The sequence below is a fragment of the Quercus robur genome, chromosome 9 (genome assembly GCF_932294415.1).
Source record: "Quercus robur chromosome 9, dhQueRobu3.1, whole genome shotgun sequence".
NCBI lineage: Eukaryota > Viridiplantae > Streptophyta > Magnoliopsida > Fagales > Fagaceae > Quercus > Quercus robur.
In genome coordinates this window covers 1,846,574-1,874,044 of record NC_065542.1, presented here as the reverse complement: position 1 = coordinate 1,874,044, position 27,471 = coordinate 1,846,574, and the positions used below count along the sequence as shown (strand labels likewise).

General features: G+C 32.6%; 3 protein-coding genes across 9 annotated transcripts in view; all 3 read right to left on the bottom strand.

Annotated features, from left to right (window-relative positions):
• Window positions 1-2,070: 2,070 nt before the first annotated feature.
• The window catches only part of LOC126700184 (disease resistance protein RPM1-like), a 42,033-nt gene continuing 16,632 nt past the window's right edge, over window positions 2,071-27,471 (bottom strand). The window contains exons 1-2 of one of the 2 annotated variants that reach the window (XR_007647064.1): window positions 4,399-5,362; window positions 2,071-2,360 (exon numbers count right to left, since the gene is read on the bottom strand). The gene's annotated coding sequence lies outside the window, so the exon portion shown is untranslated. Of the gene's footprint in view, window positions 2,361-4,398; window positions 5,363-27,471 lie in introns of those variants that run through there. The other variant, XM_050398228.1, reaches the window with a different exon arrangement.
• LOC126699742 (disease resistance protein RPM1-like) lies at window positions 10,859-12,112 on the bottom strand. The gene has a single exon (XM_050397712.1). The coding sequence runs from the start codon at window positions 12,110-12,112 to the stop codon at window positions 10,859-10,861; it is 1,254 nt and encodes a 417-aa protein (XP_050253669.1).
• Window positions 21,755-27,471, bottom strand: part of LOC126700181 (disease resistance protein RPM1-like) — an 83,943-nt gene continuing 78,226 nt past the window's right edge. For all 6 annotated transcript variants that reach the window (XM_050398224.1, XM_050398222.1, XM_050398225.1 and 3 more), the window contains 2 exons: window positions 24,400-27,232; window positions 21,755-22,153 (listed from right to left, as the gene is read on the bottom strand). In XM_050398224.1, the coding sequence (XP_050254181.1) occupies window positions 25,551-27,098 (1,548 nt within the window). In that variant the 5' untranslated portion in view covers window positions 27,099-27,232 and the 3' untranslated portion in view covers window positions 21,755-22,153; window positions 24,400-25,550. The remainder of the gene's footprint in view (window positions 22,154-24,399; window positions 27,233-27,471) is intronic.

The following is a 27,471-nucleotide window of genomic DNA, read 5'->3' as shown; positions in this document are numbered from 1 at the left end:
CTCCAAAAATATTATTTAATTCGATTTTAACAATTTTGCTATGAAGAGGGGCGGTAGGGTGTTAAATAATTTTTAGATAAAATGGAAACTTTATTTTATTATTATCATCAATCATAAGATGTACAGAGTTGCAAGAGCATAATTGTATATGAAAAAAAAATAGAGGTGTAAATGCATTGGAATAGGTTGGATTTTGTTTTGTGTTTTTCTAAAGGAAAATGCTAACGAGTGCCCTTAGCAGTGCCGGCTCAACATACTAAGCAAGTGAGGCGATCGCCTAAGGCCCCCAAGCAAAAAGAGGCCCCAAATTTTAACCAATCAAAAATTTTAAGTCCCAAAATATTAGATGATAAAATAATGTTAATGGTGACTCAAATATAAACCAATAAAAACCAAAATTTGCTACCTCAATTGTTGTGAAAAATGTAATATATATCGTAACATTACTTCTACCTAATAGGATCTAATTCTTGAAAGTATTAATTAAGCCCAAAATTCTAACCAATAAATAAAAAATAATTTTTTTCTCAAAGAAAAAACTAGAACAAATAAAATTTTCATTACCTTTCACCTTCTCCATGGGTGTTTTTCAGTGTAGAATTCATTAACTCCCACATAGAGAAGCTAAAAAAACACACACTCTCTCTCTCAACCAAACAACTAAAATTTTAAGACAAAAATTATATACATATTCAATCTCAGACCTCAGTTTTTCTTGTACAAATTGCTGGAAATTTTGCCCCACTCTCTATTTAGAGCATAAAAAAGAAATTGTTTTGAAGCTGTAGCTGCTGTGCTTCAGACCTTCTTCTCCTCATTTGAGTCTGATCCTTAGGTTTGTTACTTCTCTAGAACCTTTTGCTTTTTTCCTGAACTTTCTCATAATGCAAGCTATCTTGTTTTACTCTCTCTTTATTTTATTCTTAGTAATTACTTTAAATTCTAACACAGCACATAGGTAAACTCATTTTCATTCGTTCATTCATTTAACATATTGGTTGGGACGTGGGGTAGCATAGGACCATAAATTTATTTTATTTTATTATTTTAGTAATCATGGAACTACGTCTATACTTATCTTTTAGGGTTTTAATTTTTTAAATAAATTTCACCTTCCATTTTTTGTTGAGAATTTCGTTGATTCGTTATAAAAAAAATTTACTTGTATACTCTTGTATGGGTCCACATTAACACTACTAGTTGTTATTCTGTTAACAAATAAAACTGTTTTTGCGAGAAAAAAAAATCAACCGATAAAAAATTTTAATATTTAAATTAAAAAAAGGCCCCACTCAGAATTGTTGTTTTAGGCCCCAAAATACCTTAAGCCAGCCTTGACCCTTAGGGCACTAGTGAAGAATCCAGCTAAAGAAAGTTTTTATGGGAAAAGAAAAAAAAATACAATTAATGTTTTGATAGTTTTTTTTCATTTCCCATAAAAGTGATGTCAAAACTTTCTTAAAATGGATTGTTAACGAGTGCTCTAAGGGCACTCGTTAGCATGACCCTTTTTTAAAAGCCAACAATTTCACATGTTGAGAAATGTTCAACTCAACCTGATTCATAGGGAACATGTAAGATTGGGTCGGGTTGTTAGAACCATTTTTTCAGGCCTATTAAAAAATTTTGGTTTTCATTCTCCAATTTAAACCCTTTTTTAAATAAATAATTACAATTTCATATAAAATAAATCTCAAAATAGTAAGACAGTCCGAACTAACAAATTTAAAGTAAGTTATAAAGTCTAAAATAAAATAAATTTTTTTTATAGTTATATAAAATCTAAGATAAAATAAATTAAAGAGTTTACACACGCGCGCGCGCACACACACACACACACACACACACACACATATATATATATATATATATATATATTTTAAAGTATTAATTAATAGAAAGGTTGGATCAGGTTATTTGGATTAAAAATTTTGTCAACTTTTCAACCCTATCCAACTCAAGTTTCAAAAAAATAAGGACCCAACCAAACCCTTCAACCCACAAAAAACAAACCCAGATGTTGGTTTGGATCGGTTCATCAAGTTGTTAAAGAAGAATAAACAAAAGAACTATAAAACTCAGAAACAATAGAACACAATTCACATGGATGTTAACTGTTTTACACAAGCTAAATTACATACAAATTACAATCCACTGTTGAACCAATGACAATCTTCCCACAAACTGCCACAAAGGCTTCAAACTTTTACATTTATTACAAACAAATAAGAAACAAAGTTTTGAGTATTAATATATTGAACAATAACTAGAATACCCAAACAATACTTAGAATTAGAGCTACAAACAAAACAGAATCCTTTTGAAGCAAACAAGGCAAACTCATAATCTTCAGCATTATTCTGCCACGAGTAAAAAAAAAAAAAAAAAAAAAAAAACAAGAGATATGGCTTATTAAAATTGACAAATTCATGTTCCAAACCACAAATAATAAGACATCATAGCCAAACCAAATCTAAGAAACCTCTGTACATACAATTGAAAATCACAAGCAAGAATTGGATTATTGACTTGCATCTAGGACACATAATGAAAAAACCCAGAAAAAGTCAATGTTACATAAGTCACAATCTTGTATCTTCCAATCACACATCATTCATAGAGGACTTTTTTGGAAATATGGTATGCATTACTTACATACAGAACACGCCTACAAACATTCATTCACACATGCATACACACCAAAATACATATTAAAAACAGTATTATGACACAGGATCTAGAAGCTAATTCATTCTATTTCAAAGAATTTGATGTGTTTATCAGTTTATGCCAAGATGGTAACTAAATCAAACTCCAAGCAATCAAGCAATTGCAAGCATTGTTAGGCATGAACATGGTTACTTATTTATCGTGTCAAAAACTTAAACTATTACAAAGTGGATAAATAATATAAGTCGAGCATACATAAATTTGTTAGTAAAATAACTTAGATGAAGCAAAGCTTTTTTTTTTTTTTTTTTTGGGAGAGGGGGGGGGGGGGGGGTAGATGAAAGATAGAAATGAATGTGATAACCATTCATGAAAAAAAAATAAAAAGAATAAGAAAAAAACACAAAGAATTGAGAAGCTACCTTCATGAAACATTCCCGAATTACTACAAGATGTAAATATTTGGGATGCACTACAACACTGAATAACAAAGAGTAACTTATGAGTTATGTCTAAGAGTATGATAACAAATTCAAATAGATATTGCTAACTTAGGTAGCACAAAGTATCAAGTTGCAGTTCCAATCACATAAAAGAAGACAGAAACAAAATTGTTCAACATGTAGTAGTTGGAAATTATGACTTTGATCACTCATTTCTCTTCATGAGCTTATGACAACCTAACAATGAGGAATGCAGTCAAAATACAATTTAAAGTAAGAGATTTGCTACCCAAAAGAAGAATTGGAAAAATAGAGAAAAATTGGAAATCTCATTAAGAATTTATTTGTAAGTCAAGGATTTTTAATTAGGACTCAAGAACCATAGGTTAATGGCCAAGATGCATCAATAAAGGAAAAATAATTAAATTGTGATTATACTTATTAGAAAATAAATAAACCTTAATCACATCTCATTCATATAGGAATTGTGAACATAAGAGCATAGTGTGGCAAACTAACAATGTGAGAACTTAAGAGTTAACACATCCTATTATCAATGGCAACAAAATAAAATAAAAAGAAGCTATTATTAATCAATGTATTTCATGATGACTAGTTCTCAAATTACATAAGAAGCAAAGTATGCACTTAGAAGTTTGAAACACACAGATTTATATATAAACAAACTATAGGCTAACATGTGGCTTATTAAAATAGACCAATATGTGGTCCAAACCACAAAAAAGACATCATAACCAAACCAAATCTAAGAAACCTCTATACATAGAATTGAAAATTATATGCAAGCTTAGGATTATCAACGCCCATGAAAAACGCATAATGAAAAATCCAGCAAAAGTCGTGGGGTTACATAAGTCACCATCTTGTATCTTCTAATCACACAACATCCACAGAGGACTTTCCTCAAACATATGATGGGCTTGACATTACCACAAACAGAATACACCCAAATACATTTATATAAATAGTATTTTGAGTCAGGCCCAGAAACTAATTTTATCTATTGTGAGGAATTTATTTATTTATTTTCTATGCTAAGATAATAGATACACCAAACTCCAAGCAATCAAGCAATAGCAAGCATGATTCTGCCATGGGTAAAAGACAGAGATATGATTAAGGACAATTAATAATTAGAATAGATTACTTATTTACCATGTCAGAAACCATTAGTTCGAAGAAATAGCTTAAATGATAAAATGAACGCAACCATTCATTTAAAGATTAAAAGTGGAAGAAAAAATAGATAGAACTGAGAAGCTACCTTCGTGAAACATTTTGAATTACTAATAGATGTAGATCTTTGGGATGTGCTGCTCCTTTGGAAAATCCACACTGTGAATGCAATTTTGAAGTTCCATTGAGACAGATTCCAAATACAGTTCATGGAGATTTTGAAGGTATTCAATGCCCTTGGGCACTGTCTTTAACTCCATGCAGTTGATAATATCTAGGGTTTTCAGATTGGGCATCACCCCCTTTTCTATTATTATCTCTCTCAATTGAGGGAAATTACGAATCCCCAACTCTGTAAGCTTAAGAAAGCCTGTACTGAAACACAGCTGTTTTCCAACATAGGCATTAGAAAGTGTAAGACGTCCCAGATGGGGCAAAGCAGTGATGTGTTGGAGTAGATCTTCTTCCAGTCTCGACCAATGCAAAAACAAATCTGTGAGGCTTTGAAGTGAACGAAACCACTGTGGCACCTTCTATAGTTTTCCAGCCAAAATAATCTCTCGAAGGTTGGGAGGAGGAGATGATAGTGCATCCATTCGAAGAGTTTCCTCCTCATTAGTTACCGTGATGTCCAAGATCCTAAGAAGTCTCATGTTTGCAATTGAGATACACAAGTCCGTCTCATCTGTTTCTTTCACGTTGCCAATACGAATCGTGGCAAGTTGGGTCATGCTTCGAATTTGTCTTATCAAATCACCTTTTGCTTCAAAAACACCTATAGATTGCAAATTTCTTAATTGAGTAATATTTGATGGTGCTTGCATCCCTAAAAAATATCTGAAGTCATTCAAATTCAGTATAGCTATACATTATTAAATGCCACAAGTTTTGCAGCTTTCCTATTCCACGAGGAAGGGCCTCTATTTGTGTGTCCCTAACGTCCAAGGTTTGAAGATTAAGAAGCCTCCCTATAGAATTTGGCAACTTCTTAAGTAAAGTTCCCCTTAAATTCAAACTAGCATATAACCCGCACAATGTGCGGGATACTTTTATTTATTACAAAAGACATATGGTTACTGAAAATTTAAACATTTCATATTAAGATAATACAAAAAAGGCAAATAATTACTTGCAAGAAAAATAAAAAACTAAATTCAAGGAGTTTTTTTTATAGAGATTTCAAAATCTAATCTTGAAATTTGTGCCTGTTTCAACAAAATTTTAAATAGATCTCTTAGAAAAAAAATATAATATTCCTTTACCACTACACTCAAGTAAAAAGAAAGTGTCTTTTTACTCCAAGAATTTATTATTCAAGAAAAATAATAGGTTTTTTTTTTTTTTTTGGGTAGAAGCTTATATAAGTAACTTCGACAAACAATAATTCATAATTAGAATAAGTAACTAAGTTTATGATAACTAAGTTTGAATATTATGAGTTTATCTAATTTTTATGACACGTGGTAAAACATTTACTTAATTAGGTTCGCTTATCTTATATTTACTTAATGATATGTATGTGTTGCATAGGTGAATTCACGATTATTTAATTATTTTTGTTAAGTTATATGCACAATTATTAATTTCACATCCTTTGAAAGAGAGCGAGCATGTAATTGGATTGGTTTGTGAGTACTAAACTAAATCCTTTTTTTTTTTCCTAGAAGAAACCTAACTCCTATATAGCAATAAATGGTTTGAGAAATAGATACCAAAACTAAATATTTCATCAACATGAGGCAAAAAAATCATCCTTAAATTTCCAAATCATTATGAAGTACATTCCTCAATGTAATTATTGAATATTATCAGCTAGCTACAACAAAGATACTAATTGTCAAGGAGCTACATGGTATTGATGTTTTAACAAATATGCCCAATAGTGCTCCTAAGAGTAGTAAAGTCTTGTATGCAAACCACCAAATTATGCCCAGCGCATAATTTTCCAATCATTGTATCACTATGGAATAGAGTTTAGAAGGAAGATATTTTTGCTTAACCACAAACATCTTTATAAAGAGAATGAAAGGGTGATGTCTCACCATTGTTCAACTTCTTAACAAAAGTGTAATAATTCATTTATAATGAGTTCTCATCATCCTTGAAGCTTCTAATATACATTTTCTTTGGCCAAACACACTGAGAAATATATTCTTTGGCACCAAGACCAAGTCTTCTACTTGGAACTCTCATTATGTATTTCTCTAGAATTCATTGAATTCCTGCCAAGAACTAATACCCTAAAAATGTCCCACATAAGGGACATTTTTGTCACCATGAATTTTTAATCCAAGTGTTGCAAATACATCATCAATTATTGAAGCATTGCCTTTGTAGTAATCAAACGCCATAGTAAAGCCTGAAAGAAAATTTTAAAAAGGAGACTATGAATTTTCATTCATAAATCAACTTTATTGCAATCATGATTCATGTTGGAGGACAAATCAATTCATAAAAAAATTCATATTAGTCAAGAAAAGTAATGGTAGTGACAAAATTTGGTAGTAATTTTTTCAAACATATTCAAAGAATGTTATATGCTAATAATCCTAATTTTTTAGGCTGCTTGACAAAACTTAAGAGGATAAAATACTAACCTTGATAACCTTCAATGGATAGGCATGCCAACCTTCCATCTTGAGAAACACTTGATGCACAATTGACTGAAGTGAGATAGGTGCCGAAAATGTGATTATTGGAAATTTCTTCAAGTCTTTGAGGACCATTATCCAACCAAGGTGATATTAAATAATTAAAAAAAAAAGTTCAAAGATTGATAATTTTCTGTTCTAGTTATATAAGAGCTTGGCAGATGAAAATTTTGAGAAGGGAAGAGAAGAGGCAGTAAAAAATAGATAAAAGGCATAAAACAAAAGGAATTTGTTTTTTTCTTATGTCAAAGAGCTCCAGAAATTTGGCCAAGAGGTGAAATTTCTTTAGTTAAAGGAGGCAACTGTTGGGTTACACTTCTTGCAAAATTATGAGCAACTGTTAATACACTACTTAACCTCACCTACTGTAGCCATACATAATAGAAGCTATACATAATAGAAGCTTGACACTTAGGTTTTTTTTTTTTTTTTTTTTTGTGTGGCAGTTATGGTGCGTATAGTTATATATGATTGTGTAGTATTAGTTTTTACTCTATTGCCATTCATAGTGATTATAGAGTTCTGCAACTCTGGGAATTGATTGTTCTTGGTCTGGAGATTACTGACTATGTATATTAGGTCCATAAAGGTATTCTATCCAAGAAAGCCACTTTAAGAAGATCTGAAGTATGATAACTCATTCATTTGATTTGTAAGATTTCGCTGAACCACCAATTATAAATTTACTCTTATTAATTGCCATCTGCAATTAGAGAGAAGTATAGGGGAAATGTTGGTGGTTGATCTATTTGTATTAGTAAATGTGTGTGTCATTATAAGCACTAATTTCAGGACATGGACCGGAATATATCCATCATGCATAACAAAGTTAATTTTGGACTTTCCAAATGTTAAGCCCAAGATGGAAAGCTACTTGTATCTACATAGGAAATCATGTAGCTTCTTTTAACATCCAGCAAAAGTCATGAACACATATGCCTCTGCACATGTATTAAACACACTACCCTAGACTTCTAGTTATGTCCCTACACATTTTACCTGACTAATGTTAGGGACTCAAGATCACTGCCAATTACCTAGAGATTTGGACAACTCCACCTGCACCAAAAAAATCAACTTAAGCCTTTACTTTCTTCATGACACTTAAGCATTTGTTCCTCAAATTTTATGTCACGAGCAGATTGTGTGTTTGGCTTCAATTCTAGATCTGTGGGATCCATTTGTATCACATAGATCTGGATATGGATTAACAAATTAACAGAAATTGTGTTTCTTTGTGTCAAAAATAAATTCTTACTGATTTTTTTTATAAAGAATCTAACTACACAATAATAAATTTATAAAATAAAAATCCCAAACAGTATTTTTTAAGAATTTAACTACACCATAAAAAATTTATAAATTAAAAAACCCAAATGCAGGTTCTCTTATTACCTTGACAGGTCGACCGTTTGACTTAACGCTGATCTTCTAGTTCAGTCCTATATTCCTAGAATCATTCCAAACTTTAAAAGATCACATAGAAACCCAAAATTCAAATTCATTTAATTTTGAAATTTGCAGCAAAAATCTCTAAGATGCTACTTTCTATGGAAACAAAAAAGATAATTCAACAAAACCTCGTGCACTAAAAAAGCATCCCATGCAGAGTCCCTGAGATTCTCAAAGAAGCTAATAATCTGTGTTTTTTTTTTTTTTTTTTTTTTTTTTTTTTAAAGGAGAATGAGAAAGAGAAAGAGAGAGCACAACAATTCAGTTAAAAGAGAGAGATTTAGTGACCTGATGAAGTCGATGCCAAGCATGGAGAACCCAAATACCTGAATCAAAACCAAATCTAACCCAAATGCCTAATCCAACCAAATACCCAAGCATAAATCATACTTAATGCTCAATTTCAATGGTTGGAGACCAACTGTGGTGGTGGTCTAAGATTTATATCTATGCCATTCCCTTTGTGCCTTACTACCATCTCTCTCTCTCTCTCTCATTACTTTTTCTGTGGGTTTTTGTATTTATAAACTCTAAACTGCATAAAGAGTACTTAATAAACTGCATGGAGAGTATTTCAAGAAGAAAAACAATTGAAGTATAAGCATCAGATTTTAAGTTAAAACATAGATATATTGAAGATGCTAATTCGAATAGGAGAAGAAACAGTGAGATGATGCAAACCTTCCATATATGTTGCAAAGAGGAGATGGGTGCAGAGCATGAACCCATATATTAAAACAGGTTTATTTAACTCTTCTTTTGACTTAAAATTGTGCCGCAATACACTGCCATCTTTCGTTTAAACAGCCAATTTTGAGAAATTCATCTAACCCTTCTCAAATTTATGTGAAAAAATAACTGTTATAAAGTCCTCTATAAGTTGATTATTGAAAAAAAAAAAAAGTCCTCTAGAAGTGCACAATTACCGCAATAAAGATGAAGCAAACATCAGACACCAATGCTTTCAAGATTTCTAAACCTTGATTATCCAAAACCAATTATAAATACCCTAAAACTAAACCAAAATCAAACACAAAATTAATTGAATCCAAATACTCACAAAAGTTTTTAGTATATTGAGAAACTAAAACGAATCAAAAAATCAAATCAAAACCTAATGTAACTCAAAGACATCAAACAAACATATAGTAAAAGACAAATAGTAACAATGAATGCAAATATTAATTACGTTACAATTCAAAATCTATTTTTTCTTATTTAAACATGATAAGTCACAATCCAAATTGAGTCATGCGAGTTCAAATGTAAAGAGAACACTTCAATCTTTGCATTCATTAAGGATCTTAATTCTAGCAAGAACCAAAGAAATTAAAATCTAACTGTACCTTTTAATTCTTTTATTGCAGAAGTCCCAATGTCTTTATCCGGCACAGGGAAACGGTATTCTGCAACTGGAGGGAGAAACAAAAGAAAAAAAAAAAAAACAATTCAGAAATTAATTTCAGTGGCAAACGAAGAAAAAAAAAACTGTCAAACACGAACAAAATTCTAACCAAAAAAACAATAACCGACAAAACAAAACCCAAGAAATTGAAAAAAATAAATGGGAACGGAGAACTCTCTCCTTCTCTCTTATTTCTCTGTTTTTGCCCTTTCCAAACCTAAACCATATATAACCCCCAAATTTCAAAAAATCAAATCAAAACCTAATGTTACCCAAGTACCTAAATAAAAATCAATCCAACCAAATTTCTCAAAACCAATTCATATTTTAAACCCATACCCAGATCTAAGAAAATAAAAATTTAAAATTTAAAATTAAAAAAAAAAAAAAAAAAAAAAAAAAAAAAAAAAAACTTACCGGTGGTAGTTCTCTCAATATCTGTCTCCTTCTCATCTCTGTATCGCAAGGTAGGCGCCCTTACAATGATGGCAGAAGATTTGTTGGCACCCTTCTCTCTATCTCTGCCTCTCTATTTCTCTGTCTCTCTTTTCTCTCGATCGCTCTCTCCTTTCTCCGTGAAGCAATCTTTCAATGGGCTTCTGTTTTTTCTTTTTCATCGGTAGGGAAAATCTTTTCTTTTGGCCGTTTGTGTTAACAAATGGAAAGAATGGATGATTGTGTGTTTTGGGTTTCAGTTTTTAGAGAGTGCAGTTTTTGATCTCTCGATCTCTCTCTCCTCCGTTCTCTGCTTCTCTATTTCTCTGTCTCTCTTTTCTCTCGGTCTCTCAGTCTCTCTTTCTCCGTTTTTTTATCCGTGTAGCAATCTTTCTTTTTTGTCTTCAGCAGTTAATTTCCTTTTATACCAAGAGGACTCTAATGAGCGGGTTGGTGTTTGAAAGCGAGTCTTTCAGACGCACCGTACGAATTTTTTAAAAGAATTACCCCTCCACATGTCAGTTCTTGAAGGGGCCATTTTCCCTAACGTGTCAACACCTGGTTAAAAGCTTCTGCTTTTATATATTGTATTAGATTAGATTAGATTAGATTAGATATGTTAAGTTGAATAATTTGAATATTTCATCAGGCAATTCATCCATGGGGACATCCTCCAAATCTAGAACACTTAACATTTTACTCCCTGGAGGCAATGTTTTCAATGACTTGTTAAAAATAAGAAAAGAACGGAGCTTTGATATACCCACAAATGATTTGAGTTCTCCATCGGTTTTGTGCACTGAAATGCGGCGTACTTTGCATTCTTTCATTTCTTCTCCTTCACCATGTACAGCACCAAACTTTTCTTTGACTGATATTGATAAAGCAAGCTCCCGCAAAAGATCATGCATTTTACATCTATGTGGCCTTCCAAATTGATTCCTCTCTACAACTTGAAGCATGTTCTTGAAAGTGAGTTTTACTAGATAGCTGTCTGCTACTTCTTCTAGAGTGGACCCTTCAACTTTTTCTACAAATCCTTCTGCCATCCATAGCTTAATGAGCCTTTTTCTTCGAATCTTATGATCTTCTGGGAAAAGGGAGCAATATAAGAAACAATGCTTCAATTGATATGGTAAATCATTGAAACTAAGCAACAAAATGGTCTTCACTGCTTCTAGCTCAGGATTGTTACTTAGACTCCAATTCAAGCTGCTATAAATTTCATTCCATTGAGACGTATTCTTGGAGTACATAAGACTGCCCAAAGCCGAAATTGCAAGAGGTAGGCCTCTACATTTTCCTACAAGTTCCTGAGCAAAAGATTTAAGCTCCGGTGGACAACTTCCATTAGGACTGCTTGAGAACGCTTTCTTGCAAAAGAGTTCCCAAGCCTCTTCCATTAGCAACAATTCAATATTATGAATGTGATGCTTACCTCCCATTTGATGGCAAGCTACATCATCTTCTTTTCGAGTTGTAAGGATGATTCTACTCCCAAGACAACTATCTCGAAGTGATACCTTTATTTCATCCAAGAGGTTTGTGTCCCAAACATCATCTAGGACAAGTAGATACCTTTTCTTCTCTAAATAATTCACCAGTGTTTTCACTAATAGTCTGTAGTTCATGGAATACAAGTCTGCTGGATTTGTTTCCTTCCTTGACTCATGGAATTCCTTAATCAAGGTCCTCAATACGTCTTCTAATTCATATGCTTGGGAAATTGTGATCCATGCACAACAGTCGAAATGTTTCTTTACATCATCATTATTGTAGGTGTTGGCAGCTAGTGTGGTCTTGCCTGAACCTCCCATCCCAACTATCGAAATGACAGTCAGATGTGGTTCTCCATCCATCAACAATCCATTATCAATTGCCTTTTCTTTTCAATTCCTACAAGTTCGTCTTCTTTAAAAAAAAGAGATGATTCGGCATGACGCACCACCCATTTCTGATTATCTTTAGAACTAGTTCCCTCTATATATACGATCAATACCATATCTTTGGTTTCTCTCTGGTATGGCGCCCTTGATTTTCCCATTAATTTTTTGTATCTTGGTGGCTGTTAGACGCCTCACCCAGATATTTTTTGGAAAGTAAATGGTGTGGTGAAGGATCCAGGAAGATCGACCCCCAATTCGTTGGCGATTCATGTGATACATGAAGTAGTCAATAATGTCTTCAACTTCATACGCCATGTCTCTCACATTTGCCACCCAAGTCTTCTCTCCTTCACTCCCTACTCCCTTTCTATCAGCATCTACTAAGAACGATCGCATGCTTATCAACTCATCTTTGATATCTTCAATTGCATCACGAGCCCCCCATAAGAAAGATGCTTCATTTGAAAGGATTGAAATGATATTATCAGTCAAGAGTTCCACTACAGCCTGATCCATTTTTAACTTCACAGTTCAAACTCCCTCCTAGCTTTAGTCACCAAGTTTTTAGGCTCCCTTTCTTCCAATTATATCACATCCAAAGAGAAAGAGAATGCCATGCTTTGACTTGTTGCTTGCCGGTCCTAGGAGACCTGCACAAAAAAAGAAAAAGAAAGAATAGAGGTGAGAAACATAATGCATGAAAGTATTCTAATTCTCAAAACGTGTACCAGTACGTCAGTTAAGTAGAAGAATGATTTTGTTTTTGGGGCATAAGTGGTGTAGATACAAAGATTTTTGTATTTATTTAAATTAAACAATGATCGTTGTATTTATCTAAATTAAACAGTGAGTAATATTTCTATTTGTCACTGGCAACATTTTCATTTTTAAAAAAAAGTTGCAATATATATATATATATATATTTTTAAAACAGAACATTTCAATAATTAAAATATCATTGTTTCCACAAAGTTTGTATTTATGACACCAGATGTTGTCTAATATGTGATTTGTACATTAAACAGAACACTTGAAGGATGTGATTCGTGAACTTTCAAAAAAAAAAAGAGGAGGACGTGTAAATTAGTCTTTACATTAGATTTTTTTTTTTTTTTTTTTTTAAATTGCATAATAATGGTAGGGGAAGGTGGGGTACCAATAAATGTTTATTATAAAGATTTAAGAAGTAAGATTCTAAAAAAAAAAAAATTAAAAAAAATAAGGACTAAAATGAAATAACGATAATTTGATAAAAGAATTAAAAAAATTATATAATTTATGGACCAAAATTTTGACTTTTTTCTTTTCTTTCGAAACAAAATAATTGAGTCTTTCTAAACTACCATTCTTATCTTATTATGGAATTTAAAACTTTTAAACAAATTATTACATGATAATAATTGCATTTATTCTCAGGTAAAGACAGTAAAAAAACATAGACAAAAATATAATTTTTCACATATTACACTTGTTCAAGTGACAATTAAATCATTAATAAGTGATGAAGTTTAACACATTTGTTTGATTTGCCATGTTTAAGAGATGCTTTACAATTTACATTTTAATTTTCCATGATCTATTATTTCTATATTAATAAACCATAGAGTCATGTTTCCATAAGGGACCAATTTATTTTAATTGTTTTGAATCTTCTTATTTTCAAACAAAAGTCTCATGTCCTAGTCTAGTGTTTCACTTTATATTTTATACTTCATCAATTATAATATGTAATGTGTTTGATTTTTTATTTTTAAAACAATATACTTTGGTTACTTGAAAATGAGAGGGAAAAAAAAAACTATGTGATAGTATGTAATTGGTGGAACATAAAGTAGAACGTCTAAAGCATGACCGAGGTTTTTTATTCCTCTTTATCATTAATTGATCAAACAATTTGGCCTTTTCTTTTCAAACGATAAGTTTCATTGATAATAAAAGCATTGCAATTTGAAATTTAAGCCAATATAGTTAGACAATAGGTGACCAATGAGAGAGAATAGAAAATATTAATACATAAAATGAAGTGATTCCACCAACTGAAAAGATAGAAAACCCTTATTTATTCCTTATGAAATACCCTCACACTTACAAATGAAATTTACTAATAAAAAGAAAAACTAATTGATTAAAAACAGAACAATTAGAAATTCAAACTCCCATAAAAAAAAAAAAAAAAAAAAAAAAAAAAAGAAATTCAAACTAACCCAACCTCAACCTCATGAATTGTGGTCTCAATAATTAATAAAAAATGAATAGATGATATAGACATAAGTAGAATTGAACTCCAATTTGCAATATTCAAATAAATAAAATAATAAATAAAAATTTCAACTCCAACCTCCAGTCCTGAGTCCACTAATCGTAATTGAAACCCAAGATTTACACCGTCTGATATTCAACTTGAAGATAGATGTAGGAACCTAGGAGATCCAAAAGAACAAATCATCAAATATAGAAACAAATGCTAATAGAATAAACTCACTTGAAAATTAAACTTGAATATTTTCTTTAGAAGAATTGTATACTTCGAGAGCTTACAAGAGGTGCTTACAATTGAAGGTGATAATACATATAGGGAGGATTGCAAATGAGAAATAATATCAAGATGGTTTTTCTCCACACTGTTTTTCACTTGAGAATGAGTAGCCTGCAAAACAGAGAATGAGTAGTCTTTTACTACAAATTCAAGTAGGCCTTTGTCGACCACTTTCTTCTTCTTTTATTTTCACTTCGCTTTTTCCTCTTGTAATTTTATTTCTCAATTAGATTTTCATGGACTGAAGAATCTTCACTGTTTTTCACTTCATGATTGTTGCTTCACTTTATAACTTTTGCTTTCACTGCTTGTATGCTTTTTTGAATTATTGTTGTCACACAGCTTCTTTTGTAGTACTTTTTAGATTAGTGCTTCACTTCTTTTTTTTTACATTTATTTAGGGAAAAGATAACAGCTTACTTGCTTTACCATTTGAGATAGTCTTCAATAATCATATTATTATGAAAGGTTGTCACCATTTTCACACTTAAACGTGGACGATTATCCCCTATATTCCTTTTCGTATGAGACTTTTGGAATAATTGTGATTGGATATTGGCTTTTTCGATGAAGGTTTGGTATTGATGACTTGGACTTAACAATTAATTTTGAATATGCATTATCAGATCAGCGAGTAAGGGATTTAGGGGAATTAAATTGGGTAATTGTGCTGCCTAACTAGTCTATATCTGTGGCTACAAAGAGACTTAGGAGGCAATGATCTAGAGAGTCCCTTCATAAAATGGTACAATTTTTGTTATAACTCTCTAATTGGCGACCAATCACAACTAGCCACATAACAAGTTGTGATAAAAATTGTCATTTTATGTATTCTTAGCATTGCTCATTCATTTTTATTGCTTCTTTTGGTATAAAATGACATTGCTAGATTAATAGGTAATGCCAAAAATTGTCGCTAATCAAAAGTTTTAGTCACCAAGAATGAGATTAGGTTGCAGAGTCAAGTGGAGAAAAATATTAGGCAAATTTACATTTTAAACCATATATTTTAGGAATGGTTTCATATCAAATTCTATAATTGACTAGAGGAGATTACAATTGAAGGGGATAAAGAAATACAAATTGGGAGGATTGCAAATGAGAAATAATACACAGATGACTTTTCTCCACTGTCTTTCACTAGATGAGAACTGAGTAGCCTTTTCTTTCTTCTCAGAAAATGAGAATGAGTAGCCCTTGTCGTCGTTGTCGACCACTTTCTTCTTCTTTTCTTTAGTTTCCACTTGGTAGGGGTGTGCAAAAAACCGACGAACCGAACAAACCGACCAAAACCGACCGAACTGTTGCCAAATTTTCGGTTCGGTTTCGGTTCAGTTCAGTTTCGGTTTCATTTTTTAAAAACCGAAATTTTCGGTTTCGGTTTCGGTGCTGGATTTTTTCACCCGAAACCGAACCGAACAAACCGAATATATATATATTTATGTAATATTAATACATAATTGATCAGTGGCCTTAATGGTATGCTCCTTATGATTTAGCTAGCTGATCCCAGGTTCGAGCCTTCGCGCGGGACGTTTTTATTTTTTGCTATTTAATTTTTTAAAACCCTAGTAGTAGCATAAATACCGAAATACCCCTGTTTAATCTTCCCTTTTCTTCAGCCGCCGCTCTCCCCATTTTTTTCTCTCAATTTTTTCTCTGTTTGTCTCTTCCTTTCTCGTTTCAATTTTTTCTCTCTACCCTTCGTTCCTTCCCCAATTTTCTCTCTGGTCTCTGCCCTTCTCAGTCCAGCCGCCTCATTCTTTTCTTTTCTTTTCGTTCTCTAAGTCCCATGGACCATGGCCATGCCTTTCTCTTCTCTCTAAGTCACATGTCTCTGTTCTTTCTTCAATTCACTACAGAGACATGGTGGTAGACTCAAGCATGGTGGTAGGCTCCTGCTATGGTGCAGCAACGGTAAAGTTCTGTCTGGACCCTTTTGCTAAATCAAAATATTTTCAATTTTTTGTTGGAATCTGTATGTAATACTGTAAATTGTTGAACAAATATTGTTGGAAATTTTTCTTTCTCTGTCATTCTGATTTGTTCAACAGCTCTCTCTCTATTACTCTATTTGTTTTTTATATGTGATTAAATTTAGGGTTTTGAAAATCTCAATAACCCTCTCTTTGGAAAACCGAAAACCGACCGAAACCGACTGAAACCGATATACACCGAAACCGATGGTTTTCCAGCCATTTCAGTCGGTTTCGGTTGAGAATTTCACAAACCGAAATATTCGGTTTCGGTTGGCCATACCTATACAAACCGACCGAAACCGAACCGAGCACACCCCTACCACTTGGATATTTCCTCGCGCTTTCCTCTTTATTATTATTTAATTTCCCAAGTGGATTGTCATGGACTGAAACTTTTTTCATTGTGTGATTTTTGCTTCACTTTATGACTTTTGCGTTCACTACTTGTCTACTTTTTTGAATTATTATTGTTATACAGCTTCTTTTATATATATATATATATATATTTTTTTAGAGAGTTTTAACTTATGGCGTCCGCTTCTAATGATAGCTATTTATCATCAGACCAAGACAGTGAGACACCAATCAGTTTTTGATGTAAGCGAGGATTGAACCTCAGATCTCTTATACAACCATCAGATACTTTACCAGTTAAGTTAACTGAAACTCACATTTTATATTATTTTTTAGATTAGTGCTTCACATTTTTACATTTACTTTAACAGCCCACTTGTGTGTTCCAGTTAACTCAACTGGTAAAGTCTCTGATGGTTGTATAAGAGATCTGGGGTTCAATCCCCGCCTACACCAAAAACTGATTGGTGTTTTGGTCTGATGATAAAGAGCTATCATTAGGAGCGGACGCCATAAGTTGAAACTCTCTCTCAAAAAAAAATTAAATAAAAAAATAACAGCCCATTTGCTTTACCATTTGAGAATAATTGAGATAGTCTTCAATAGTCATCATCATATTATAATGTTGAGAAAGATGTCACCATGTTCACACTTAAACGTGGACAATATTATCCCCTATATTCCTTTTCGTATGAGACTTTTGAAATAATTGTGATTAGATCTTGGCTTTGTCCATGAAGGTTTGGTATTGATCACTTGAACTTAACAATTGATTTTGAATCTGCATTTTCAGATCAGCAAATTTGAGGCAATGTTTGGCATCTCTAACAAAAATAACTTTTATAGCTTTCAACTTGTATCCCAACAAGTTCATATGTTTGTTTAGGGTAAAAAAGTATAATTTTCCTAACTTTTATATTAAATAAGCTACAAAAAGCTAGAAGTTAATTTATTTCAAATAAAGTTAAAAACTAGAATATTTACAATAAAACTGGGACAAAAAGAAAAAAGTAGAACTTTTTTAACAATTCTCAAAACCACACCTAATGTTTCCAACGGAAGGATTCAAACCATTTTTTTTCCTTTTGATAATTGGTTAAAAAAGTAAAGAAAAATGAAAACATTCCATGAAGCACTTGATAAATACGGGCTCGAATGGATGAGCACCATGATAAAATTGTCACGCTTGTGTTGGAGAACAAATTAAAGTGATATTGAAAGAGTGATTACCCAATAATTTTTTGAACTTTTCCAATCTTCAAACTAGAGTGCAATTGAACAAGTTATTGCACATATACCAAGAGTGGTTACTAAGAAAATAAATGATTGGCCAGTCACAAACATGAGGAAATTATATTTTACTATCCTAAATTATGCACCAGATTACACTTTGCAGCTTAAATTATTCGAATGCATACTATGAACCATAAACTATCACACTAATTACACTTTGCAACCCAACGTTAGTTTTACTTAAATTAGATGGAAATTAATAACATATGACTTGCACATAATTTTTGCTTGCACATTGTACTTTGAAATGAAGAGAAATAGAGTGGATGCTATGACATATTGGAGAAAGAATAATGGACGAAGCTATAGTCACTTTCTCAAAACTGGTGTAGCTTATTTTACTACGAATCAGATAAGACTTCCTCAGTTAACAACTTAACATCCAATATATATATTTTCAGAAATGTTGGAAGATGAGCTGTAGTCATCATTGACTTCGGTCTTTTTAATTTATTATAAATTTTTTTTTTTCTGTTTCTTTTTAATGCAGAAAGAAATTCATGTAATATATGGTTCTATACTTCATGACTCATAAAGACGAGCTGTAGTCAACAATTGTTAGCAGCATACAACAGAAACTTTGAACTGTAGCTTATTTATTAAAGAATACATCTTGGATGTTAATTGACCAAGCCTTACCTAACAACAACCCATCCTTTATTAATTATGAAAATATTTTGGATCTATTAATACTTTATATTTGGTTTAGTTTTAAGGCATGGTGTTTATTAATATTTGGAACTGTACTTTGTCAAAAAAAGAAAAAAGAAAAAAAAAATTCTGAATATAACTAGTGAAAAACAGAAAAGGTGATTGCTAGCTTTATCACTACGTTAGTCGTCTGAATTTTAATGCAGAAAGAAATTGTTCCATTGTATTGGAGAAATTATAAGTCCATTTGAAATTAATGTCTTCTTTACAAAATACTTACACCACCTGAAATTCAGTTTTGAAAATAGACTTAAGAACCCATACAAAAGAACAAATTATCAAATATAGAACCAAATGCTAACAAATGCTTTTAAAGATTGAAAATTTTGCAAAATACAGGGGGTGAAATAAATATTAAGGAAAAAAAGTAAACTAACTTGAAATTGCACTTAAATATCTTCTTCAAGAGAATTGTATTACTAATAAGTCAACGTTTAAATGAGGAATATTTTCATCAGCTTATTTAGTTTATTAGGTTTCTCTCTCTCAAAAAAAAAAAAAAGGTTTATTACGTAAAAACAATTCAAAAAAATACTACCTCCGTTCCAATTTGTTTGTCATATTTGAAAAATCAAACTTTTTAAGGGGAACATCATTTATTGTCTTGTTTGCCTTATAAAAATGTATAAGTTTACAAAACTACCCTTAAATAAATTTATCAATTTCTTATTTTTTATTTTAAAAAGAGTTATTCTTAATGAGGCAACTAAAAAGTTGACCCAATTAGATTGATTTTTTAAATATTTGTTAGTTTTCTTTTTTAAATAGTTTTGAAAATAAAGTAAGGGTATACTAGGAACATTAGTAAATTAATAACTTTTATTTTTAGAAACAGGACAATATTTTGGGACATTTCAAAATAGAATAGAGGACAAACAAACTGGGATGGGGAGAGTAAAATTTTAAAAAGCTACACGCATCTTTTATGAGGAGCCCTAAGAACTAAACCAAACAAAGCCTTAAGATAGTTGACTAGAGGAGTTTACAATTACACAAAAAAAAAAAAAAAAACCCTGAAAAATGGCATTGAGTTTCAAGAATCTTGATACAATAGAAGTTTACCATTTTCTTTTATTTATTTATTTTATGTGGATAAGTTTAGAATTGAAGGTGAGAAAGAATTACAAACAGGGAGAATAAAAATTGCTAAATAGACTATTTCTAGCAAAATATTAGGCGCATGGAATGTGTACAAACTTATTTAGTTAGTTGGACTCTTTTTGAAAGTCGAGTTTGGCAAACTCGACTTTGGGCTAGAAAGCAAACACTATAGTGGCGTTTTTTTAGTGGCGTTTTCTATAAACGCTGCTATAGGAACTAAAAAAACACCACTATAGTGTTTGTTTTCCAACCCAAAGTCGAGTTTGCCAAACTCGACTTTCAAAAAGAGTCCAACTAACTAAATAAGTTTGAACGCATTCCATGCGCCTAATATTTTGCTGGAAATAGTCTATTCAGCAATTTTTCCCGGGAGAATTGCAAAGGAGAAATATCAATATCTAGAAGCTTTTTCTACTATCTTCAATTGAAATTTGAGTTGAAACTCAGCCTTATCTAGCCCAACCGGTTTCTTCTTCTTAAATGTATTTCAGTTGGGTTTTTCCTCTCATTTCCTTCTTCTTCTTCTTCTTCTTCTTGTCACAACACGCCTTAATTTTATTTTCAAATGGGTTGTCTTCACATTCACAAGTTGTCTGCTTTTTTATTTTTAATTATTGCTGTGACATTGCTTGTTTTGGATTATTACTGCACATTTGTATATTTATTAGAAAAAAAATATGATAGGCCCAAACAATTGACCCTTTTTAATTAGTGTTCAATAGCCATCATCATATTGTATTGAGAAAGATGTCACGGTCTACACCTACGTTGAGTTAGCAATAATCTCCTATATTTTTCTTTTTTGGAGGCATCAGTAAGTAATTGTCATTGGACATTGGCTCTTGGCTTTTTCAAATAAGAATTGGGATTTGATAATTTTGATCCCCAGTCTTTTTTGGGTTGCTAATGAGACTGAACTAGCAATGATGTAGTTGGAGAGTCCCTCATATTTCTTTTCTTATTGCCTTCTATTATTTATTTATTTTTTTAAAAAAAAGACCAAAATAAATTGTTGGTGTCTAAACTTTTAATTCATGAGTCATTTTAGTCCCTAAAGTTGTGATAACTATTAGTTGCTAATAAACTTGAAGTGATAGTTTTGAGTCCTTGAAAAACTTTAAGTGATTCATTTTAGTTCTTAATAAGGTTAAAGTAATCGCATTTAGTCCCTATGGATAGATGACATATTAGTCTCAACTCTCTAGTTTGGCCATGTCATCCAAGGGATTAAAAAGTAAAAACAATTACTTCAAAATTTAGGTACTAAAATCACTCGCGTGCCAAATTTTAGGGACCAACAATATATTTGAGCCTTAAAAAAAAAAAAAAAAAAAAAAAAGAAAGAAAGAGGCTGAATGACAAATTGACCGTCATGTCATAAGCAACACAAAGGAAATGCTTTGGACATTTAGGTTTGAAGTAAGCATATGTTGAAGAGCACGAACAGGCAATAAGCGGCAATATTTACCAATGCCAAAACAGGGAACCATATAAGAAAGAACTGGTATAAGTAATAACGTTCATCTATAATATATGCTAACCATGAAGAGGATAGGGAAATCATTCGTAAAAAAGATTTGCAACTGTCAAAGCAGCATACCATATCTTAATTTACAAATACTAAGAAATTGGGACAGGGGATTTAACAAATATGAGAAACAAATTTCAGCTCCAAAACAGAATAGGAATCAAATAAATGTCTTAGTTCAAGGCTTAGGATTTATGATTTTAGACACACTGACTTTGAATGACAACCACCCAATTGTATCAGGGCTCCTGAGCTGATCAGGTTATTTCTTACCACGGTGAAGTAAGTACTCAATGTAGAGGAAAATTTCCCAATCTACTTGCTTGGAATTACGCAGAACTCAGCTGACACAATTGATTGAATCTTACATCGATCTTCAGCAGATTTGGAACAAGCTGCATTCAAATTCCCTCTATATAGTCTAAAGTACTTGCTTCTGCATTTCAGAAAGCCTTGGACCATCGGAGGCTCCCATAGCATCTTCTCATTAGGTATGCAATTAGATATGCTTTCTGAACAGCAAGAAAAGGAATCTATGAACTTCCTACACCCACACCGCATGGCTTATAAAGTTTAAACAAAAATAACCATAAATACATTTTAAGGAAAACAAGAAGGAAAGCATATTTGTAAGCAAAGAGAAGAGACATCTTACTTCTTAGTTCTTACTATCAAAATGATTACCAAAAAAGAAAGAGATGCGTCTGATAGAGGAGAAAAACTACACAAAGTGGCTGTCATATTAGTATGTGCACATGCAACACTGAATAATAAAATTGGTAACTTATGAGGCATGACTAACAGTATGATTACAAATTCAAATAGATATTGCTAACTTAGGGAGCACAAAGTATTGAGTTGCAGTTCTGATCACATAATAGAAGACTGAAACAAAATTGTTCCAAAATGTATTTGTTTGATATTATGACTTTGAGCACTAATTGCTCATCATGAACAGACAACCTAACAATGAGGAATGTAGTAAAAATACAGTTTAAAGCAAGAGATTTGCTACCCAAAAGAAGAATTTAAAAAAAAAAAAAAAAAAAACAAACAAACAGAAGATAAAAAAGGAGAATCTCATTAAGAATTTATATGTAAGTCAGATTTTTAATGAGGACTCAAACCATAGTTTAATGGTCAAAGATGCATTAATGAAGGGAAAAAATTAAAATATGATTATACTAATCAATAAGTAAATAAGCCTTAATCACATCTCATTTAAACAAGGCACTAGTCCCCCATACTTAGATCTCCTAAAAAGTAAAAACAACCATGTGTAAGCTTTGGGAGGGGAATACTTGTGGGTAGGGATGGAACTACCCTTCGACTAGGGGGAGCAATGGTCACCCTATATATTTTTTTTAAAATATTATTATATATATGTGTACTAATCTTAGCAATTTTGTTCTATAAAATTACATTTTATTTTCCTTTAACAATATCATTGATTCTTTTAAGAGTAATGCTATACTCACAAACTTTTTTATAACATTTTTACAAACCGTTTTAGTAGCAAATTCTTATTAGTTCGTATATGGGCACACCACTCACATCAATTTTTTTTCTTACTAGTAACCACTTATCACATTAGTAATTTATATATATATATATATATATATATATATAATTAAAAAAAAAAAACTTGTAACTCTAGCGGTTTCCTCATTTTAGTGACCATAAAAAAATTTATAAATCTAAAATCTAAAAAAAAAAAATACAAGCCCCCCCCCCCCCCCAAAAAAAAAAAAAGCTCAACAACAAAAATTACCAATAAAACTAAAAAAAAAAAAATTAAGCTCAATTAACTAATTTTATCCAAAATAAATAACTCTTCCTTTTAAAAAATTCTAAACAAAAATAATTTTTTTCTTACCCACAAAAAAAAAAAAAAAAAAAAAAAAAAAAAAAAAAAAATCTCAGCAGCTAAGTAGCAAAATCAGAGATTGAAACCACTGTACACAGCCAACAGTAAAATCGCCCCCCTAACTCAAAGTTTTGGCTTCATCCCTACCTGTTAGAAAAATATGAGGAACAACATGCATAAAGTCGAGAAATTTATTTCTGACTTACATGTTGCTTCTCAAATGGATAGAAGCATGTACAAGGGAATCGATGAAAAGACACAGTAAGCATGTACCAAGCTATTATTAATCAAATTTTCTTACGATTACTAGTTGTCAAATTATACAAGAAGTAAAGTGATCAGCACTTGGAAGTTTGAAACACGGATATTTATGTATATAAAAAAAATAGAGCAAATATGTGGCTTATTAAAGCAGACCCATGTTCCATACTACAAATTAGACATCATATCCAACCAAATCTAAGAAACCTCTATGCATTTAAACCATAAAGAAAAAATAAGAAGAAACATCTATACATACAATTGAAAATCATATGTAAGCTTAGGATAATCAACGTGCATGAAAGACATGCATGTAATGAAAAATCCAGCAAAAGTCTTGGGGTTACGTAAGTCACCATCTTATATCTTCCAATCACACAACGTCCAAAGCGGACTTTCCTCAAACATATGGTGGGCTTTACATACCCACATACAAAACACCCCTACAAACATACTAGCATACGCACCTAAATACAAATATAAAACAGCATTTTGAGTCAGACCCAGAACTTGGTGTGTTTATGCCAAGTTTTTTTTTTTTTGGAAGGATAAAAGATAAAAATGAATAAAATAACCATTCATGAAAGAAGACAAAAAGAAGAAGAAAAACACAGAGAATTGAGAAGCTACCTTCACAAAACATTATGAAATACTACTAGTGGTAGTGGATCTTTGGGATGTGCCGCACCTTTGAAGAATCCATGCTATGGATGCGATTTTTAAGTTCCATTGAGGCAGATTCCAAAATCAGTTCTTGGAGATTAAGATATTCAATACCCTTAGGCACTGTCTTTGACTCCATGCAGCTGGTAATTAATAGGTGTTTCATATTGGGCATCACTCCCTTTTCTATTATTATCTCGTTCAACTGAGGGAAATTACCAATCGACAGCTCTGTAAGCTTAGGAAAGCCTGTACTAAACACAGTTGTTTTCCAACGTAGGCATTAACAACTGAAAGAAATCCCAAATTGGGTAAAGCAGCAATGTGAAGGAGTAAATCTTCTTCCAGTCTCGACCAATGTAGATACAAATATGTGACGCTTTGAAGTGAATGAAACCCCCGTGGCGCCTTTTCTAGCTTTCCAACCAAAATAAGCAATCGAAGGTTTGGAGGAGGAGCTAAGAGTGCATCCATTTGGAGAGTTTCCTCCTCATTAGTTGCCATGATAAACAAGTAGTGAAGTAGTTTCATGTTTTGAATTGAGAGACATAAGTCCATCTCATCTGATTCTTTCACATTTGAAATATCGATCCTGGTAAGTTGGGTCATGCCATGAATATGTTGCATCAAGTCACCATTTGATTCAATAGCGGGCACTGACTGCAAATTCGTTAGTCTACTTATATTTGATGGCACGTTTGTCCCATTAACATATCTGAAATCGTTCCAATTCCAAGTGTATCGATACATAATTAGATGCCGCAAGTTTTGCAAATTCCTGATTCCACGAGGAAGGGCCTCTATCTGTGTCCCTGATGTCCAAGGTTTGAAGATTTAGGAGCCACCCTATGGAATTTGGGAGCCTCTTAAGTAAAGTTCCTCTTAAATTCAAATACTTCAAGTTAAAGAAGTTGACTACTTCATCAGGTAATTCATCAATAGGGACATCCTGCAAATCCAGGACCCTTAACATTTTACTTCCGGAAGGCAATGTTTTGCAGTAGTTAAAAACAAGAAAAGATCGAAGCTTTGACATGCCCATGAACGATTTTAGTTCTGCGTCCGTTTTGTGAATTGACATGCGGCGTGCTTTGCATTTTTCCATCGCTTCTCCTCCATCATGTATGACACCAAAAATCTGTTTTTTCTGATATTGGCAAAGCAACATCACGCATAACGTCATGCATTTTACATGCTTTTGGCCTTCCAAATTCATTCCTGTTTACAACTTGAAGCATGCTTCGAAAAATGAGTTCTACTAGATAGCTTTCTGCAACTTCTTCTGGAGTGGACCCTTTAACTTGTTCTACAAATCCTTCTGCCATCCATAGCTTAATGAGCCTCTTTCTTCTAATCTCATAATCTTCTGGTAAAAGGGAGCAATACAAGAAACAATGCTTCAGTTGATGTGGCAAATCGTTGAAACTAAGCAACAAGATGGTTTTCACCACTTCTAGCTCAGGATTGTTATCTGGACTCCAATTCAAGCTTTTGTAAATATAAGTCCATTGAGACTCATTCTTGGAGTACACGAGACTTCCCAAAGCCGCTATTGCAAGAGGTAGGCCTGCACATCTTCTCACAAGTTCTTGAGCAAACGAAACAAGGTCAGGGGAATAGCATCTATTAGAACTACTCGGGAATGCTTTCTTGCAAAAAAGATCCCACGCCTCATCCTCTTCCAATGGTTGAATACGGTAGACGTGCTTAGTAACTTCAAAATTGAAGCTAGCTACATTTTCTTTTCGAGTTGTAAGGATGATTCTGCCCATATGACAATTATCAAGAATAGACAACTTTATTTGATTCAAGATACTTGTATCCCACACATCGTCCAAGAAAAGTAGATACCTTTTCTCCTTTAAATAGCCCACTAGCATTTCTACTAACTCTCTGTAATTCTTGGAAGTCAAGTTTGTAGGATCCATTTCATTCATTGACTTGCAAAATCTCTTGACCATGCTTCTCAATAAATCTTCTAATACATATGCTTGAGAAATTGTGATCCACGCACAACATTTGAAATGTTTCTTTACATCACCATTGTTGTAGGTGTTGGCAACTAGTGTGGTTTTGCCTGAACCTCCCATTCCAACTATCGAAATGACAGTTTGGTCTACTCCATCCATTAACCATCTCATTAACACTTGCCTTTTCTTTTCAATCCCTACAAGTTTGTCTTCTTTTAAAAAAAGAGATAATTCAGCACGCTGCACCAACCATTCTCGATTATCTTTAGAGCTAGTTCCCTCTATATGATTAATATCATATCTTTGGTTTCTCTCTCGTATGCCTTTGATTTCCCCATTAATTTTTTGTATCTTGGTGGCTGTTTGATGCCTCACCCAGAGATTTCTTGGAAAGTAAATGGTGTGGTGAAGGATCCTGGAAGATCGACCCTCGATTCGTCGGTGATTCATGTGATAAATGAACTTATCAATAATGTCTTCAACATCAAATGCCATGTCTCTCACATTTGGCACCCAAGTCTTCTCTCCTTCACTCCCTACTCCCTTTCTATCAGCATCTACTACGAATGATCGCATGCTTATCAACTCATCTTTGATATCTTCAATTGCATCACGAGCCCCCCATAACAACGATGCTTCATTTGAAAGGATTGAAATGATATTGTCAATCAAGAGTTCCACTACAGCCTGATCCATGTTTAACTTCACAGTTCAAACTCCCCTTCTACGCTAGTCACCAAGTTTTTAGGCTGCCCCTTTTACGAATTATATCACATCAAAGAGAAAGAGAGTGCTATGCTTTGACTCGTAGCTTACCAATCCAAGGATACCTACACAAAAAAGAATAGAGGTGAGAAACATAATGCATGAAGGTATTCTAATTCTCAACAAAGTGTAGCAATACGTCAGCTGAGTTTAAGAATGATTTTTTTTTTTTTTTTTTTTGGGGGGGGGGGGGGTTGTTTAAGTGGTGTAGACACGTAGATTTCGCTCATCAGCGTTGACTTCAATGACCTTTGTATTTATCTAAATTAAACAATGAGAAGTATTACTATTTGTCGCTGACAAC